General features: G+C 42.7%; 1 protein-coding gene across 9 annotated transcripts in view; it reads right to left on the bottom strand.

Annotated features, from left to right (window-relative positions):
* Positions 1 to 20,903, bottom strand: part of RAPH1 (Ras association (RalGDS/AF-6) and pleckstrin homology domains 1) — a 140,883-nt gene that overhangs the window by 26,123 nt on the left and 93,857 nt on the right. For 7 of the 9 annotated variants that reach the window (XM_075608553.1, XM_075608558.1, XM_075608559.1 and 4 more), the window contains 3 exons: positions 12,109 to 12,183; positions 3,410 to 3,487; positions 2,259 to 2,418 (listed from right to left, as the gene is read on the bottom strand). In XM_075608553.1, the coding sequence (XP_075464668.1) occupies positions 2,259 to 2,418; positions 3,410 to 3,487; positions 12,109 to 12,183 (313 nt within the window). The remainder of the gene's footprint in view (positions 1 to 2,258; positions 2,419 to 3,409; positions 3,488 to 12,108; positions 12,184 to 20,903) is intronic. The other 2 variants (XM_075608560.1, XM_075608557.1) reach the window with 1 other exon arrangement.

The raw sequence follows: 20,903 nt of genomic DNA, 5'->3' as shown, positions 1-20,903 counted from the left end.
TTTGCTAATTAAATCTTCTATGCCTTGTGAGAGAAACATGGCACTTTGCAGGGATCAAAGTAGGGAGTGCTCCTGCAGTAAAACCCACAGACTATCACTGAATGGTATGTACAAATGAGACCATGCTGGATTGTGCATTTACAAAACATGCTGATACCTTATATACAACCAGGGTTGCCAAGTGGCATCTCCGAAAATACTGGGCAGAATGGTGAAAGGTGCGTCGCGCTCGATAAAAGTCAGTGGGGAGGTACGTTACATATAAATAATCTGACCGTTACACCATTTTTTCTAAATGTCTCTCGAGGTATGCACCAATTTGCACCAATGTATGTTCTATTTTGTGAAAAAAAATCTGGGGATGTGACGTCCCAAATAGAATATAAAACGGTGCAAATGGGTGCATACCTGGAGAGAAATGTAAAAAAAAATGGTGTAACGGTCTTGATCATTTATAAATAACATACCTGCAGTCATACGCTCACCCCCCAACCCTCATCTCATCTCACCCCATCCCCTTGCTCTCATCTTCTCTCACCATCCCTAATTTTCTCTCCTCTCCCCCCTCTCCATCCATCCCTCATTTTCTTTCCTCCCCTTCCATCATTTTCTCTCCTCCTCCATAGGAAAAACTCCTATTAATCGTTTAATGAACATGAACCTCCCGCAGTGTATCTGGTACAATTTAGTTAACATCAGTTGATTGTCTACATTGTGCTCCTTATATAATTTCAATCTACATAACAGACATAATTGTGCACATTTTCATTGGGATTGAGCGAGAAATATATGATATAATGAAAAACAAAGTCCCTTTTTCCCTGAACACTGTGTGTGTTATAATGTCTATTCAAATCCCAGTGCCAGCTCTACCTGTGATTTTGGGCGAGTCAAACCTCCCTTTGCCAAAATTAGATTGTAAGCTCTTTGGGGTAAATATTTACAGCAACACCATGTGTATCCATCGCAGTCGCAATACATGTATTACTGAAATGTAAACATTTTTAGTCTTCTTTACTCAGCAGAAGACATAGAAGCATAACATTTCAAGGGTGGGCACCCCTTCGTCGGGTTGATATCCGTTTTTTTTACCTTAGGAAGGGGTGTCAATCTCCGAAACGTTGTGCTGTAAAAATGTAGAAAGGATCCCTAAATCAGTCTGTCTGCACCAGCAGCGATTACCTCGGGAGTGCATGTAGTCATCGTTTAGTCAGTCACTTACATAAACTTTATTGCAAATATTTACATATGCATATATAAGCGTATCGCCATGCAGATGCTAATGCTAATGCGAAATATCGACTATGGGAACACCCCAAACCCAAAGTTAGCAAACCTGATACCTTCTACAATTCAATATGCCGTTTTGTTCTCCAATGTAACAACACACATCTCTGCGAAATGCTCAAAGAACTAGATTGGTCATCACTTGAGTCTAGGCGCAAAGTTAATCTTTCCTGTCTTGCCTTCAAATATTTTCTGGGCAAGCTACCCGCCTACCTGAACAAGCGCCTCACCCCTACCACAGGCAGCACTTATCTGAGATCTGACTCCAAAAGACTGTCCAGGGTCCTAAGGCTCAACAAAGAATCCGTCCGCTCCTCCTCTTACTGTGAACCTCACAGCTGGAACAATCTCCCGGAGACTCTCACAGCCACCATCAGCCACACGCAGTCTACACTCTCACCATACAAGTCTATACTCTTTGACAAAGTTCCTATCGGAACGAAACATGTCAAAGTGCGCTTCTGCAATGTTTGCACCCATTTTTTTAATATTAAATAATGCATTTTGCAACACTTGCGTTTGGATCGCTTTTTGGTTAGCAGTGCACCGCCCGCAGCATTTTTCTATTCACCACCAGTCTAAGTTCTTTCAAATCTAAAGCCGTCTCACATTTTAGTCTGGTCTGTAACTGTTACATACGCCTATAACATATATGATCTCTTGCTGTGCATGCAATGTCTTGTATACATGTATAATGTATACCCCTGTTCACTTAATGTAACTATGTATTTGTAACCATGTTATTTGTCATCATAACGCTATGTCAAAAACATACTTGAAAACGAGAGGTCTCTCTCAATGTATTACTTCCTGGTAAAACATTTTATAAATAAATAATAAACATATGCGTTTATGTATACACACTTAAAGTCCAATTCGCCAACAAGATCCTGTAGATACATATCTATAAATACTTATGACAGCTACCATTCTAGCCAGTGTTTCTAACCCAACGATACATGTTCACTAACCCATCTGCAGCTCGGAGATGGTCTCCACCAGTGACCAGTCCAGGCTGTATCCACAGTGGGACTTATCCATCAAGTTGTCCAGCACCTGTCGTACCGTCTGCCTCTCGTCCACCATCATAGTCTTGGAGCTGTCATCGGACATGTGCACTCTAATCACCAGCTGCCGGGGGGGGGGGGGGAAGGCATAGTCAGTCATAGGAGTTTGTAGTTGTCAAAGGCCCAGAGGACGAGAAGCTGGGTAACACATAGGTGGTGATGTATTAACTTGTATGCAAGTAATTAGAAGCTGATGCATTGTTAAAGGTTTATTAACTTGCTTCACAACATAAACGGGGTGCAATTTCAAGGATCTAAACGGGTGAAACTTGGGGGCTCTGTTAAGTTTTAATAAAGTGATGAAGAGGTTAGAGAGTGCGACAATGTGGGAGACAAATGGGTGACAGGCCTTGGGGTCGGCATGGCATTTGTCACCGTGGAAGGGATGCCGCTCACTACTTGCACGCACATTTAACTAGGGAAAAGGGGACCAAATGCTCTTGAATTCACAAATACAGGATATTTCATTAGGTTGCATGTAGCGATGGCTCACTGCTTACTTTCAGCACCCAACTAGATATAGAGGTTTAAGATCCAAAGCCCCAGATACACTAGAACCCATAGAATCCAAATATCTCCATATTTTGCCATTTACAAGATTCAGTTTGAAAGCATAAACACTGTGGCCCCATAACTAGTCTATGTGGTTTGCCATCAACCCCCCATCGGCACGAATTAGCAGAATATGCCGTTTCAACCCCATCTATTTTGCCGATCATTTCAACAGAAACCTGAAAGTCCAGTCTTCAGACGGCTAAAAAAAAAGGAAACAAAATCAGATTCCGATTATTTTGATTTCCCTCCTAATATCACCGAAAGGGTTAAACGCCTTCTCACGCTTTAATAAAAAAGTGCTCAAGTGTGGCTATGGCAACCTAATCCATGGTAAATACTGAAATGTTACATATGCATGATCTCGGCAAGAACAGTTGGAAATATTACTGCAGCAAGAGCTTTACCTTAGTTATTGGAGTGCTCCCTAGTACCCAGACCGCATTAGTTATATAGCTTATAATCTAATCATTGGAACATATGTCAAGATCTGGGAGACCCACCTTTTTCACCTGAGCCTCCTTTATCTTTTCCAGTGCTATTCGGATCTTCTCTGCCTTTATCTTAGCAGCTTGCTCCTCCTGTGAACACAAAGCAAAAATCGTTACCCCCACCTGCGCTGCCCATTCCATTAAAAAGCTCCACCGCCGAATAGCAGCTAAACAAACACGTAAACCGCGCCCCCCGAGGAACAAACATTTACGTCATTTCCAAAATTAGAACGCTTTTCTGTGGCATACGATTGTCATGCATCAATTATTCCACAGACCACATTTATATGCAATAAAAACAATGGTACTGAAAAATGCAGACGGGCCCAGGGTAATCCATAAAGGTTAGAAGAGAAGGGATGCACGTACACACCCGCCGAGTTACAAACACAAGATAGGTAGCAACGCTGCAAAATTATTAGTACTGCGCGGAGGCACGTAGGTGACAAGACACTGTTTAGTACAAAAAAGGGTGACACAAATTAAGCCAAAAACCAACTACGACTGTCTCGCTTTCTGACGTTTCGCTTTCCGTCGGATGCGTTTTCCCGACGGCGCACAATGCAGTAAAAAAAACTCATACGCCGCGGTTTTCGCGTATCTGACGGAAACCGCCGCCGGTTAACATGGGTCCCGCTTTCCGACTGTCCCGCATCCGACGCAAGTTTGCGGGACACATCGTGTCAGAAAAGCGAGGACTACCTGTATATACTTTTTCAGCGCATATGGATTTCTTCTGATTTCTTTATGAATGCCGTGCGAATCACATTTTAATAGACTTCGGCTAGATGTATACACACATCTATATTATATACTTTGGAATACGAATTGAATTTATAATATGTGGAACGTGTACTTTACCCCAATGTACTGCTCTTCAATTAGAACATAAAACATCAATAGCTCTGGTAAAGGTCAATAAAAGTAGAGACTGCTAAAATTGTCAAGAGCTGTTCGCTAGCTGAAGTATATTAACTGAGAGCGCCATACACTACTGTATATATGAGATGATCTTTGACAACAGGTCCCAAGCTGCATCAGTTCACTGGTCATCTGGCAGTCCATAGAATGCCTCCTGGGTTAGACTGTTTCCTCAATGATTAGATCTTCTTTGGGGAGTGTAACAATTCATGTTGTGTTGACGGCTTATTTTCCAAATGGGTTCCAGAGAGATATTCTTTACTGGCAATATCACTCCCATGTTAACCATTAACTCAAAGCATCTTCTTTCATTCAAGAGCAGAGAAGCAGGTCTCTACCATGTCCGTTCCCATCCATCCCAATGCTATGTAGCGTGTCTGCTACATTATCTTCCTAACCAGCAAGTCCAGACACTGACCAATGAATGGAGTTTGAAACAATATCCGAAAAGCCCAATTAGGCTATAACGAAGCATTTTCAGGATCACAGCACACTTACGCCATATGGGCTTTGTTTTCTTGTTACAATAGCTTCACTGAACTAGGACACATAATACGACATCAATATTTTATGAACAACGGCACACAATCGTGTTCAATTGCATTTCAATTATATCTCCTGATCATTCTATATTTACCCTATTGCACTTTTGTAATAAAGTATTCCCATCTTAAATCAACTAGGAGATGTTATGATTTGAGAGAGTCTGCAGGGACAGTGTGAAAAAAAGAAATAAAACTTCTAAAAACTTAGCTGGCATGGCACTGTTACCCAGTGGACCGACATACGATTGGATCCAATGAAAAACACATTTTTAAAATAAACGATATTTGAGACTGTGAGCATTATTTGTGGTTCAATGCGCTTGATGGAGTCTGTAATGCTATTTGAGAAATGCAATTCCTTCCTTAACTCCTATTACACTAAGAAAAACCTCTATCCTTCTTACTCACTGACACAAGGGGCTCTTTGAGAAGACACATCAAGACGTATAAAATGACACTTTCTGACAAAACAGCTTTGATCTAGATTATCTTCAAATCAACGTTGAAACCCTTTCACTGCCAGAGGGAGTGTAAATAGGAAACAGTTTTCTTAATAAACACCTGAGGCTATGGCAGTTTATACAAATTTGCTGTATTGAGGAAGGGAAAAACAACAGTCACATGGGACGATGTTATACCTGATGCATCGGAGCTGCTACCATATGAAACGTGTCATATTTTCAAAAGCGGACTACAAGCGTGTCAAAACACACCATTTATCTACAAACGCATTGTTTCCGCAACAAATCTTGACAGCGGCATACATTTTCCATCTACACTGTGCTTTAAATAAAGACCTTTAGAAATCTGGGCAGACGCCAAAGAGAAAGAATAAAAATTATGAGGTTATTATTGAACATACCTTCATAAAATAGACATACGTTAGCACTTCACATACAAATAAACAAATAAATAAATATATATATAAAATGCCCATTTACATTATATTATATATTGCAACATGGGAGCACTGTATGCTAGTTGATAATGGTTGAAAGGCAGGGTTGCAGACCTGTCTAAGACATGTGAATGTGCTCACAAGTGATATTCTTTATTGGATATCTATATCTATACATCTATATATGCTCATTTGCATGTCATTTCCCAGAATCCCTTGCTGCAGTGGAAGCGCTGTATGCTGGGTGACAATGGGGAAAGACAGGGTTGCAGACATGTCTAAGACATGCAAATGAACATACAGTAATATTTACAGTTGCTTTATACTTTACTGTGGAGGGTTTTTGTCACTTTTTTTACCCACCATAACCTTAATAATTGTGGTGATTACCTAGTCTATAGTCTCAAAACCATCTTAGCCATTACAACCAACCTCACACTGATGATACCCATCAAGGTTGAAACATGTCTGTGATTGGGTCTAATGGCTTTGCATCTCATCCCAGCCTCTGTCTAAAAGCTGTGTTTAAAACAGCATACATTGGCTTGAGGATTTGCTTGTGTAATACGAGCTTGAGACAAAGGTGGCACTGAGTGCTCATTTGCATGTCATTTCCCAGAATCCCTTGCTGCAGTGGAAGCGCTGTATGCTGGGTGATAATGGGGAAAGAGAGTTGCAGACCTGTCTAAGACATGCAAATGAACATACAGTAATATTTACAGTTGCTATATATAGATAGATAGATAGATAGATCTATATATACCTTCTTTTTAATTTATATGTATTTCTTACACAAGAAGCAAATAAGTGAGCATTTAACTTTTTGATTAAACTTTTTCAATGCAATCAGCCGTCTTAGAAAATTCGATCGTTTTTCCCGTCTCGCTGAGGGGAACTGCACCTTTCACTTGAATGTTCTTTTTGCTGCTGTCAGCCCAGATCTATGGCACAGTTACTTCTTTATTTCAATATTTGAAAGGAGGCAAAATCAAGTAAAAAACAGTTCATAAAAAAACAAAACAGAAATGTGGGCTTATCCCGAAGGGAAATAAACGCTCAGTTTAGATTGACAGAGCAGTCTAAATCTTGATCAGAAAGAGCTTGTTTATTAGTTTGCTTTATGCTCCGAATTATTAACTGTAAACAGCTTCCTCCCCTAGCAAGAGAATAAACCTTCACCGTGCCTTAATGACTTGGCGAGATCCGGCGCACTCTGAGGCCCTCATGATATACCAAATGCATCATGGGTCCTTGCTAGTTTTCTAGGGACTGATCCAAATCAAAACAGAGGTTTCCAGCATCTGGGGGGGGGGGGGGGGTGGGGAGGTCATGTGATCACTCTAGGATCTCGCCAAACCACGAGACCTTTTAAGTCTTGAAAGTTCCTGCGCGGGACACCTGTGCAGTCGTTGAGCCACTGATTGAGCCACCTGTGTCGATGCAGAGATCCTGAAAACCTGTTCTGTTGGTGGCCATTGAGGAACGGAGTTCGCCACCCCTGCGTGTGTGGTCACTGCGTTGAGCAAGATCTGCCTTATCTTCCAGGAGCAAAGTGCCCAATCCAACACACACACACACACACACACACACACACACACACACACACACACACACGGTTTTCTTTAAAGCAGCGGGTCCACCAGGGATTTGTTTCTTTATTAAACATGTAATGCAGTTCCAGGGACCCCCTGGTGTCCCAGATACATACCGGAAACCATAGCACTGGCAGCTCTGCATATTTCAATCCCTTGCAATCATGCAGGTCAATAGGAAGCCGTGACGGATTGCTTTGCAGTTTCCTACGGGCCATTGTAACGGGAGATTTAAAGTAACCCCCCTTTCCAGGTATGTATCTGGGGAACCAGGGGATCTGCAAATAGTATGTTCCCAGCCATATCAAAATAAACAAGCAGAGGGAACTCTGCGTCCTTTACGTATGATTATTTGGGTAAGGAAGAAAAGGATGGTGTGAGCGAAGAGCAACTTTTCCCTGTAAAACATCACCACAAATGTTGCAGTACTTTTAAGACTTTGGGGTGGGGGGGGGGGGGGTGAATAGGCTGCTCGGTTTAACAGGAACATACTCGTACAAAAGTAGCGCTAGCCATCTGCTCACCACCATCCAGTGAAAAGCAAGAGTGTTCCTTTCTTTCTGTGCCAATGATGCCGAGCATTCAGAACTAGAGAGATCAAGTTATTTAATCTGTTCCGCTGGAAGCAGATACTCAGTAACTGATTAGAAACTGCAGTCTCCGGTTTCAGACTCGTCTTTTATTAACGATTGCTTTGGTGCTTCCTCCGATATATGTTGTGTTTGTGTGGACAATCCAAAACCCATGTGACTGACACACACACACACACACACACACACACACACACACACACACACACACACACACACTTACTTTAAGGGTGACAATCTTTCTGCCTAAGCTAATTACATTCAGAAGTTGTTTTAAATTACTGTACTTGTTTGCCCACTATGTGGGATTGCTCCGCAAAGTGATTTGCCTAAAATCCCCCAGTATAAATGGGTCTGTCTAGAAGTGAACCCACAAAATGTATGCACCGAAGCCCAGGTACTTTAACCAGCGTGCCACTGTTACTCTAAGATTTATTATAGATGTAGTCAGACACTCCAAAAGGGATAAAAGGCTGAGAATAATGGCAGGAAGACAATGAAGTCATTTAAAAACTGGATAGCAGCACCTATTCTGTCCACAACCATGTCGATTTTGGGAGTCAATAATGCAAGCAAAACCACTGGATCATATATACTGTGCAGATACAAGCTAGCAATTAGAGAAATATATTGAGCCGTCACCTGCAGGAAAATGTATGACCCCAGTATACCAAGGGAGCAGAAGCAGCATTACGTTAATCTTCCCCGTGCAAGAATATGAGCCGTGCAGTTAATAGACCATGCAAAGTCATTTTCATTCATTATTTAGAGGGGATTATAATTGCTGGGTACAACTGGGAAAAGACCAGAGGAAACTAAAAGCTTCTGAGTGACGCATGTCAACAGGAACTCCAGAATTATACTTAATATCCCTAATAAAGAAGCATTTTGTGTTCTATAAGCTGACACACACACACACACACACACACTAAACTTGCTGCAGTTTGTAAGGATTCTCAGTATGTCTACTACACATTTACATTCCACATAGCTATGTAACCTTTGTAGTGGAACTTCACTGTACTTGTAGTTATGTTAGATCCTTGCCAAGCCTGCCGAGTTAATGAATTGAAGATCCAGTCTGCTATTTAAAAAAAGGAGAGGGCTCTTTATTGGCGTACAGAGGCTGGTAAAGATGCAGCCTGGTGTGCAGATGAAGTATCTCACCAGCTCTCATAGTAGTTTTTATGACATGGAGGGGACGTGCATATATCCAACTATGCCGTCATTGGGGTGGAGAAAACACAACAAGAACCTCACCTTTCTATATACAAAACGTTTAAATAGGATCTCAAATACCAATTTTTTTCTCTTGAGTTTCATTTGAACGCAAAAACTGCTATCCAATCACTTTGGTCCTAAATTGGGCTTCCCCGTCACACAGCATTAGTGGGACGGCAGGATCAGCAGCTATAATAATAGGGTGGTGACACAAGCTTTCCTTTGGTCCCCAAATAAAAGAAAGCGTCAGGCTGCTTTTTACGCAGTCCTTGGAAAATCAGGAAGCTGAAATAGTGATGTAGCTATTACGAGCAGGACAGAGTGCGCTTAGCTGCTGATATAGAAACCACTTTCAAGACGCGTGCCATATAACGGAGCACTAATCAGGGAAAATATGCACCGTCACAGCATCGCGGAGAAGAGCTGCCTTTAGGAAATGGAACGCAGGGACCTGTGGTAAGAATTGCCTTGTGATCTTACTTTAAAAGTATTAAAAAAAAAACTTACAAACCCTCATTCCAAACTGATTGGTCAGTCCCCTTAGAACGAAAGGACAGTGTCATGTATAAACATATGTATATTTTTATACTTTTTTTTTTTTTTTTTTTTTAAAGTATTAAATATTTGGAAATATTTTTACCTTAACTTCGATGGTTAACAAAAGCTGCTGTATTTTTGGGGCAAGACTGTCAGTCCTCAAAAGGTGAACCGTTGCCTGTTTTCTGCATGGTGTGTATAGTAATAATAAAGCATCATTGAATAAGCCGATACACATAAGTAGCAGATATGCTTGAATTCAGCACAGCTATAAACAGCATATGAATTTATAACCGGATGCAAATGAGTAAAACCGTTCTACTGGTGACTGTATCTTTCTGTAGATGCGGATTACACGGAGTTGTTTATAAAAAAGAACAACCTGCTATTGGTTATTTTGCAACTTTATCCAGACCATATAGAAAAAACACTATACAGCTCAACCCTGTTAAAGCGCGATCCGCTACAACGTGGATCAGCTTATAATGCAGTCTGAGCGTGGCTTCCAAATTAGAACATCTCCAATTTTTTTTTTCACATTTCCCCCCCCCCCTGACCGAAAACACACCCCCCTACCCCCACCCCCACCCACAATGGGGATAGCGCTGCTAGTACGCGCATTACGGTAAATCCTAGGACCAGTGCCTGTAGGCGCAGCAGAGCATCCCCAGCACTGGCCCAGAGACATGGAGCAGCCGGAGAGAGCCCGAGCATCTCGCTCACCCAGAGACATGGAGTGGCCGGAGACCGACCACATGATAGAGGAGGGAAGGAGCCGGCAGCAGCGTAGGGAGCAGGAGGAGCGGGGGACATGAGAGCCGTGCAGCTCTCCGCCTTCAGGGGGCTCAACAAGCTGAGGGTCGCCCGGAGAGGGATGCGCGAGCCCCAGGAGGGGGAGCTGAAAATCCGGGTGAAAGCCTGGTCCGGTACCCCTTACCAGGGAAAAAATCTACATATACACATACACACACACACACACACACACACACACACACACACACGTTTAAAGACACTCACTTTAAGAACACTCGCGAGTAAGGACATATAGCCCAATAGGCAAACGACAGCTCGCGCATGCGCCTGTCAGCACGTCCTGAATAGCAATACCAGCGCCCTACCTGTACCGAAGCTGTGTGCAAGCGGGGAGACTATAGAGCCTGTTACAAATTCGTTATTTACATCAGTTATGCACGCATATGACGATTGCAGTATAGTACATGCATCGATAAGTGGAAAAAAGGTAGTGCTTCACTTCAAGTACATTTTCGCTTTACATACATGCTCTGGACCCATTGTGTACGTTAATACGGGATATATATATATATATATATATATATATATATATATATATTAAATAGAAATATTACTGTATGCTCATTTGCATGTCTTAGACAGGTCTGCAACCCCACCTTTCACCATTATCATGGTTTTGAAGCAGAAGGTGGCACTGTGTGCTCATTTGCATGTCATTTCCTAGAATCCCTTGCTGCAGTGGAAGTGGTGTGTGATAATAGTGAAAGGCAGGGTTTCAGACCTAAAACATGCAAATGAGCATACAGCAATATTTCCATTTGCTATATGCTTTGCTGTGGAGGGTTTTTGTCACTTTTTTTTTTACCCACCATAGCTTAACCTACATATACATATATACATCGTGATATTTCTTGCATTCCTCTAGTCCCTTGCAGCCTCCCCCCCCCCCAACAAACATGTAGATAAGGGTGGTCTCATGTCAGTCGTCACCGCGGTCTCCTTGTCGTATACAGAGCTCCAAGGTTCTGTCTGCACTGCTCATGCACCTTACCCACGGTGATACTATCTATACCAGCATGCGAGTCTGATAATTTTACTGATCGCGGCAGCAATTTTTTTTTTTTACGCGATCCCCGTTATAACACTGTCACATTATGTGGACCCCAAGCACCGCGTTATAACGGGGCTCAGCTGTAAATTCAAAACAGCACAAATATTTAGCCAAACTACCTACCTCTAAAATACCTAAATAGCTTATACCATGCACCTACAATTATTATAGGTTTTAAGCTGTTCATTCCATACAAAAATACAATTTGTAACCTATTAAAATAAATATTTAATGAATGTGTATTAGACTGTGTTGAATATTTGATTAGGGATGTTAAGGTTGGCCAGGCTCCCCTGTGCCTCTTTCCATTTCATAGATGACATTCTAGCGACAGAGGAAAAAGGGGGCCGCATGCAGATGGAAAAAGGGGGCCGCATGCAGATGGAAAAAGGGGGCCGCATGCAGATGGAAAAGGGGGCCGCATGCAGATGGAAAAGGGGGCCGCATGCAGATGGAAAAGGGGGCCGCATGCAGATGGAAAAGGGGGCCGCATGCAGATGGAAAAGGGGGCCGCATGCAGATGGAAAGATGAAGCATCATCACCTTAGTCAGCAAATGAGAGGGCTTTCCTGCAATGTTTCTCAGCAGAAGGGAGGTTTCCCTGTCCAGATAGGAGTGCTTGTGCAGAGAGAGAGAGAGAGAGAGAGAGAGAGAGAGCGAGAGAGCAAGAGTGAGAGAGAGAAAAAAAAAAGAATGGAAAAATACAATTAAAAGAAAAATCTGTGCAAGTAATTTTCATTGCGTGCTCTGATTATTACAGTAGAAGTGCAGAGGGAAAAATAAGCAAAGTCCACAGTGCAAGTGTGTGTGTATGTGGGATATAGATATCTATATGCTGTATATATATATATATATATATATATCTCTATATCACATATATGCACAAGCACAGTGTGTGCCCCAGACATCCCAGACCTGGAAATAAAGCAATCGTGTTAGACATATCGAATAACATTGACAATTAAAACTGACAAGGTACAAAACACAGTTGTGCAAATACAAACATGTTGCAGCTTTCTTAATCCATTCGCTTCCAGAGGGGGGGGGGGGGGGGGAGAGACAATCTGATGCTGCCATCTGTGGCAGTGCAGGGGTTACCCATATTATACACAATAGCACCAGCGCACTGGTAAATGTAGAAGCACAGACACCATGACATTCAGCACAGTAACACCTCCCTTAGCTGCATGGGATGCTGGGAGTTGTAGTTCTGAAAGCACCTTTGCTCCACGCTGATTTTTAGGAGCATGAATGCAAATGTAACCAGTACGAACCTGACCATCACATTAAACTTGAGCCTATAGCAATACCCTCTGTTGACCCCCATGAAACCGCAGCTTACTCAGTGCAGGATTATGGAGGTCATACATTGAGAATGTTGCCCTTTGCACCAAGGTGGCCACTGTGATGGAAGCTGATCAATAGCTTGATGGGTTGGCTCTGCCAACAGCTTCCTGCTACTGCCATTCTTCTATACCGTAGAGTCAAGTATCTTCCTGCATTCGTGTAGGGTTATAAATGAATGGATAAAGTTATCCGTTAAAGTACCAGCACCCACCTAAAGTGAAATGTTTATTTCTAACATTGGAAGCGGGATCCTCCGTAGCTAGAACCGGGCTATTTTTAGCTCCAGAACCTCCTGGTTCCGTTTTAGTAATTGGGGTTTCCAGAGGAGATTTAAATGGCCGTAAATTGCCTTTCATTTAATGGTTTCGAATAATAAAATGACATTTCAGTTCCAAGTTCCTTTTTGTATGAAATATAGATAGATGTAAGAATCAAATGGAAGAAAATAATCTTACAGATCAATCCAGAAAAGCTTTTTTTTTTTTTTCTTCCAAATGGTAAAAAAAGAAATTAGAAAAGTAACATAATATGAAATATTCTAATGTGCCTTGTTAATTTTCTTTGCATTAATTAAGATTGAGGGTAAACAAGTGATCTGAAGTGTACTTTGACTATTCTGGTTCTAAAAGGGGCTGAAAATATTTTTTTTTTTTTAGAAATTCACTATATAACCAAGCCATTTTCAACACTTGGGACCCATTATCTGAGACCTTTAAATCAGCAGCATGTACAAGACATTCTTCTTACTGAGGCTCTCCTAACAGCGCTCACATTCTGTCTGGCTCTAGCATCACCGGTGCAATGAACATTCACCGAGCCACGGAAGAGGCGAGAGGGGAAAAAAGGTGCCCAAGGCATCTAAGGAACTATATTCTAACTAGGTTTACTTTATAATATTTAATATGTTATTTAAAACAATACATTTTAGTAGTTATGCTGGAAATGATATCACAGCCCACTTCCGAGACCTTGCGCAAGTAGCTTTCTCCCCTTGGTCACTGAAACATTAGATTGCGTGACCTTGAGTCGAGATTATTTTTTATTCTTGATAACACCCAGAATTACTCACACTGCAGGTTCTTTGACAAGCAAAATAAAGAATTGTCCCAGAGTGACAACATTCTCGCTCGCTTCCTAACCAAACAGCAGTAGTCTTGTTTGCCAAATGGAGACAAATTTAGGAGGGTCCACGACTAGTGATGTACCAAGCACCCGGTAATTACCTGGTGCTTTTTCAGCTTCCTGGAAATTACCCGGACCCAGCAGCAGGGGGCTGGGACCGGCATCGGGTCAGAACCGGCTCCGGGTAATTTCAGAGTAGCGGAAAATACTTCAACACTTACCTGCAGCTGGCGAGAGAAGGTAAGGAAGACCAGTGAGGAAGACCGCAGTGATATCTGGGAGTAACAGCAGATGTCCTGGTGGTGGTGGCAGCAGCAGAAGTCCGTGTTCAGCCGGCGGGAGCTTCAGGAATCTTCCCCGGCTGTCCAATAGGAACGCTCTTGCTGCTCACATGGTCACATGGTTCCCCGGCTCCCATCGGCATCAACTGCGTGCTGTATTCCTGCGGCTTCCGCCAGCTGAACATGGACTTCTGCTGTTGTCAGCGCCACCAGGACATCTGATGCTGCTCCCACCATGTCGCTGCAGTCCCCCTCACCCTCCAAAGCTGTCTTCCTCACCCTGCAGGTAAGTGCCGTCCGGGTAACCAGGTACCCGGCCGGGCAAAATGGTTTATTTTGCCTGGGTACCCGTTACCCGGTTTTCGGAAAATTTGGGACCTGGTACAACAGTATCCTTGACACTGGTCCCAAGACAAGAGTTTGTCTGCATTCTGGGAGTGCCTCAGGGAATGAAACGGCAGAGACCTCAGACTCCATACATACTGTAGGGATTTCACACGAAGACTTCACTTGCCCCAAAGAGCTTAATAATATTGTACCTCCTCCTGATTTGCTGCATTACCCAGCAGCAGCCAATCAGGATGGTGGAAGCTGACCAGTCACCTAGCAACAGCCTTGCTGTCACCCTGCTCAGGGAAATCCCACGTCCCCCTAAGCCGGTCACCATGTCCAGAGAGGTAATACTAGACACATACATGTCCAGTATTAGCTCTAATTTTTTACTGGACAGTGTGTCCAAATACAGGATAGTCCGGTTCAATACTTGACACCTGGCAATCCTAGTGACACCATCACTGAGCTTCTCCTTTATACACCTACCTTGTATATTTTGTTATAGCTGCTGTTGATCTGCTTTCGGGCCTACATTTTAAAAGTATTTCAACCTATCTTTTACTATGAAGCCAATGTAAAAATGGCACCGTTGGGGAAAAAAAACAAACAAACAATGTTTTAAAAAAAAAAAACGGTTTCCGTTTTATGGATCATGGTTGAATTGAATGGCAGTTTTTAGAAAATCAAAATGACTGCCATTTTTAAGATTCCCAATCAGAAATATTTGCACAAAGTCTCACAAATCAGAGCAGAGTTCATTAGCAGTTTTAAGACAATCGGAATGGCGGGTCTCTACACAAAGTTTCCGGAATGCTCAACCCTCAACATACTGTATAGAGAGGAGACAGTAGTATATTGGGAGGAGACAGGTGCACACTTGAATTGTCCCGCGTAAATCAGGCTGGTTTGATAGCTTTAAAGCAGCCGTTAACACAGATTACCATTTTTATGTTTTGCATTCTATTTTATTTTTATTCTTGCCCTTTTCAACTCTATTTTTTAAATCTGCTTCTCCGTTCGAAGGTTTGAAATATTAAGTGTCTGAGAGGTTACAATGAAGCTCCCCACAGAGCCCAGAGCAGTCCAAAGGTTACTATGGTAACTTCAGAAGCTAGAGATCTAGAGCAGGGGAGGCAAACCCCAGTCCTCAATGGCCACCAACAGTTCAGATTTTCAGGATATCCTTGCTTCAGCACAGGTGGCTCAGTCAGTGGCTCAAAGACTGAGCCACAAGTGCTGAAGCAGGGATATCCCGAATACCTGGCCTGTTGGTGGCCCTTGAGGACTGGAGTTGGCCACCCTTGATCTAGAGCAAATCATGCTCAGGGGACAAGATACTGACATAATAGGCGTTACACAGTACACTCAAAGGCTTCTGGGAGGGATTGCTTTCAAACCAGAAGACCGTTTAGCTTTTCCCAAAACCCCACTGTTTTTTCTTTTTAAATATAGTAGTCTAAGATGTGATAAAACCCAATTTGGCAAGATACCTTGTATTTGGTAAAACTTCAGATGACACATTTAAAAAATCAGCATCAATAAGGTTACTTAATAGAAAAGGAAGGTCACGTTTTCGCCGGCAGTACCACAGAGAACATAACAGAGTACATAGCTCCTCCGGTAATGGTTTGCTGTCCCTGTAAAACTATGTCCAGTATATTGTATTCCATCAGTGCTGCAGCAACATAGACACATGCCATATATTTCCACTTATGCTACATCGATTCTGCATTGAATACACATCATTGGGATTCAATTACAGGTAATTCTCTTCCACAATACAATGCACACATTCTACATCATTAGGGGCAGTTGTTTAGGCTGAAGCCCATAGGTGTATCCGGAGGTGTAATAATCAAGGTGTCATTTATAGCAGCAGTTTGGTGGGTGGAACAATAGGGTTTTAAGTGCACTGCTGTCCCACAATAAACAAAGCGGTGTCACAGATAAACCCTTCAATTTACAGGGCTCACTTTCAGCTCCTCACATGGGAAGTCAAGGTGACACATGGTTTGAAAAGGTCGTCACACAGTGACATGCTGTGAAAGGGACTGGTGGAGGCAGAGGGATGGGGGGAGGGGGAGCGGAGGAGAAAAGGGAACAGAATAAGGCTGCGCTTATAGTGCCGGCGACGTCGCCCGAAAACAAATGCATTGCCTCCGCCGCGTGCGCTTATAGTGCGCGCGACGGCGACATTGCGACTGAGCAACGTCGCGAAAACTGGTAGCCGGCAAAATTTGATTTTTCAAGGGCTGTCGCCTCAAGTGACAGCCCTTGAACCAATCAAATGTCGGGAAACCCACGACGACGACGACGAAATATAACTTGCGCCTGTGGCGACGTCACCCGTCGTGTCGCCGTCGACATCGACTGCACTATAGGCGCGGCCTTAGGGGGACGTTGGGGAGAATACACAGTATTTCGTGCAGGAATGGAGAAAATGAGAATGAAGACCACAAAGAGAAAGTGATTACATCAACATACACATGCATTACAGAGCCATGCAACAAAACATTAATGTGTTGGAGAAAGACTGGAATATGGGGAGGGGATGTTTAAACCTGTCTGCACAATACACAGGTATGGCAACATATAGGTAAAGAGCAGATAAGGCCACTGAGGCCCATCTAGTGTTTCCAATGTCAGAGCTACTTTTGAACTCAATTTAACACTTTAATATCTTCCTCATTCTGCCCTCCATGTACGAGATCCCGATTGAAGCACTATGACACTGAGGACCATGGGACGCCTTCCTAGAAGGCAGGAATGTATGCTTTGTGGTGTCAATTATGACACAAGAAAGATTATAAATACAGAGATGTTATAAAACAGATTTCTGTTTCAGAATCCCCTATAAGTAAACAGTTTTTATAAACCACTTAAGCTGATCTTAAAAACAACACAAAAAGAAATGTGCTTACAAAGCGCTTATCCCTATATAAAAGCTATAAACAATATGCAAGACGTAAATAAAAATGTAACAGGGCAGCCAGGAAACCTGGTGTGAACAACACCAGATGGAACACAGAAAAACAAATACAAACCAGCGCCCACAACAAATGATATTGTCCAATGAGTCCAAAGGGGGAAAAAGTCGAGTGGGTCCAAATCAATGTGGAAATTCCATTCAGTGGGTCCGTGACAACAGGGCCGGAAACAATGGGCGAGGAAGACCAAACAGGAACAGATGACAAGAGCAAAGCGAGTCCTCCGTGAACACTCAGGTGGGTGGAAAGATGCCTCAAACTCCCTCCGATATCCAGGGGATTCCCAGAGTGGATGCGGGTATGTGGAGATAACCAGACGAGTGGAAGGGGACCTCTCTCGCGATGACGTCACTTCCTGTGGGGATGGTCTGAAACGCAACACGGAACCAGCTTTCTCCAAAGGCGCCGTGACTTCTGACCCTACGCGTTTCGTGGTAACGTCACTTCCTCAGGTGTCAATCTGGGTGATTCATGACTTTTTAAATTCAGTTTCTGACACCTACAAGTATTTTTTCATTATTTTGGGAAATTAATTAGTTTGCAAACCAGGTGAGCCGAGACTTGGGAGGCGGTTGATTTCCTCTGGCTGCTCTCATATGTCCGGTGTCACTGTGTTCAACAAGAGTCCACTCTATCACATTTTCACTATTGGCTCTCTGATAAGGACAGGGTAGCTGAAACACACTCTGATAATGGGGTACAGGATACCCTTGATTGACAAACACTCGGACATCCAGAGGCCCCTTATTTCTTGCTATTGCCAGAGAAACAAAAAAGCCACATTTATTGCTTTTAGCGCAGTTGGTGCTGTTTAAGGAAGCCAAATTTAAAGGTAAATTGATTACAAAAGGTTTTTCCCCCCACAGGCTTCATGGGATTGCACTTTTAAAGCAGCAATCCTTGCAGTCGTGTTTTTCCCCCATATGTATTTATTTTTTTACACATGGCACTGAAGCAGGGGCCCTCTGGAGCTTAACCCAATTAATTTCAGCTCCGGGTCCCCCCTACTTCCGGAGATACAGGCCTCCGTAAGAAATACCGTTAGCTGCTCCGCTCACAGGGTTCAAGTAATGGTGGAGTTTCAAAGCTCCCGCACCCTGCGAGCCGACAGGAAGCCGCGATGCCACCAGTTGCGAATTCCTATTGGCCCACTGGACGCGGGAACGTGCCAGCACCCCCCTTTGGAGGTTTCTCAGGAAGAAGGGGGTCCCTGGACCCGAAATGAATGCTCCAGGGTTCACCTATGTTAAAAAAAATAAAAAAATATTTCAAAAGTTGCATGAATTGTTCCTTTAATGAGGCCTTTTGCCTGAATCCGTTTTCAAAGAGCAAAAAGAAAGCAGCCGTACAATTGTATTTTACGTTTAATTTGGAAAAGGGAATTTCCATTTATCCCATTAACAAAACGATATATATGCTACACAATGTAATGACACGGATAATGTTTAACACTACACTTCCAATAAAGGAGGTAACAGTACTGGGCCCCTGCAGGTTATTTTCTTGTCCCGTTATTTTGAGGTGCGTATCTTCTCCGTGCCGGAATTCCCTAACCTCCACCATTTAGTACACAATATAAAAGGAGAAGAGTAGCTATGCTCTTCTTTCAAATGATCATTAGGTTATTTATTGCAATTCAATGAGACAACAAATAGCACAACGTTTCAGGGACCAAGGTTAACCCTTCCTCAAGGATGCCTGACGAAGGGGTAATATTGGTCTCCGAAACGTCGTACTATTTTGTGTGTCACTGAATTGCAAGAAATGATCTAAGGATCCGTTGAAAGAAGAGTGTGGCTACTCTTCTCCTTCTCTGCTGTGAACATTAAGCCCTAAAAGCGATAATGCAAATGAATGAGTTCCACTAAAAGGATTTCACATCACTCTTGCCACTATAGATAATTGCCAAAGGTTTCCATAATGAACTTGCCATGAACTACACCAGGAGATAAATGATACCGGACTCTTTCCTCCCCAACCAAGAACAGAAGTCACAAACCTGCAGAGAACAGCACTATAAAACCCCATATAAACCGGTTGGTAATCTCAACAAGATTTTTATACTAAAGAATCCCTGTGTTTGCTGGGCACAATACATGAAATCACTGCAGACAAGGCTGGGAAAACAAAGAAGTTCCCAGACAAACTTCAATTTCCAATTACCCACAGGTAAGATGGTATGGGGTTGGGGGGGAGAGAAGGGGGAGGGGTGGGAATAATGTTTTTTTTCTTTTTTTTAAAGCACTTTAATGAAGCAAGCAGTAACCTCTAGGGAATCCATTAAGTGTATAGGAAGCTAAAAGTGACACTCACTGGGTGCCCATTTGCACGTCACTACCCCAAATCCTTGTCTGGAGCTTGGCCACTGTACATGGCAATCAGTTGAACGGAAGACCCTTTGAGGGCCATGCACACCCACAATATGCAGAGGTATTGTATCTTTGCTGTGAACAAGTTGAATCCATGGCGTATATGTAGGGGTGCCACCGTTAGAAGACTGCCAGGAGCCTAGCAGGTATAAAAAGTCAAACCTATTTGTAAGGCACATTCATTTAAATCAACACACGTACTGGAAAAGTGCTTGCTTTTCTCTAATGACTATACAGTTACATTTGTATTGTGAGCAAAAACTTGATACATACATACATACAGTATATACATATATATCTCATCTTCAGCCCTTCTTAATCTGGATGAAGGCCTCCTCAAGTATCTCCCAGGTTGCAAGCGTCTCCTCCACATTGCTCCAATCAACATTTCTGATTTATATATATTTCCTGAGGCTGCATAGTAAAAAGTTGTGGGGTCTCTTATCAGCAAGTTTAGGATATTGTAAATAGAATTATTCACTCCTAAATCAGCACTAGGCACACACAGCACCTGGCAGGGTATCAACTGGTGAGCCAGGATTGTTCTTAGCCGGACAGAGCAAAGACTGGTGGGTAGCAGAGGTGACTTATTAAGAATTGAAGAATGATCTTCACCTAGGGGTGACCAGATTTTGAAAATGAAAAACCGGGACATTTTTTTTTTTTACATAACAGTTTATTTATTGTAGTACACTTATACTTACTACCATTAGTCCTAGTTACATAGTTGGTTGTGTGTGTGTGTGTGTTGACCTCACTAATCGAACAAAAAAAACCCAGATGTGAATGATTCTGAACCCCTTAACAGTGTCAGGACGCCGCCTCTTCACAATTTCTAAAGCAGCAATCCCGCCTGGGATCTTACCTGATCCGCAGTCCCTCAAGGTATTATACTGGAG

This window comes from Ascaphus truei, chromosome 7 (assembly GCF_040206685.1).
Source record: "Ascaphus truei isolate aAscTru1 chromosome 7, aAscTru1.hap1, whole genome shotgun sequence".
Taxonomy (NCBI): Eukaryota; Metazoa; Chordata; class Amphibia; order Anura; family Ascaphidae; genus Ascaphus; species Ascaphus truei.
This window is presented reverse-complemented; position numbering and strand designations above follow the sequence as displayed.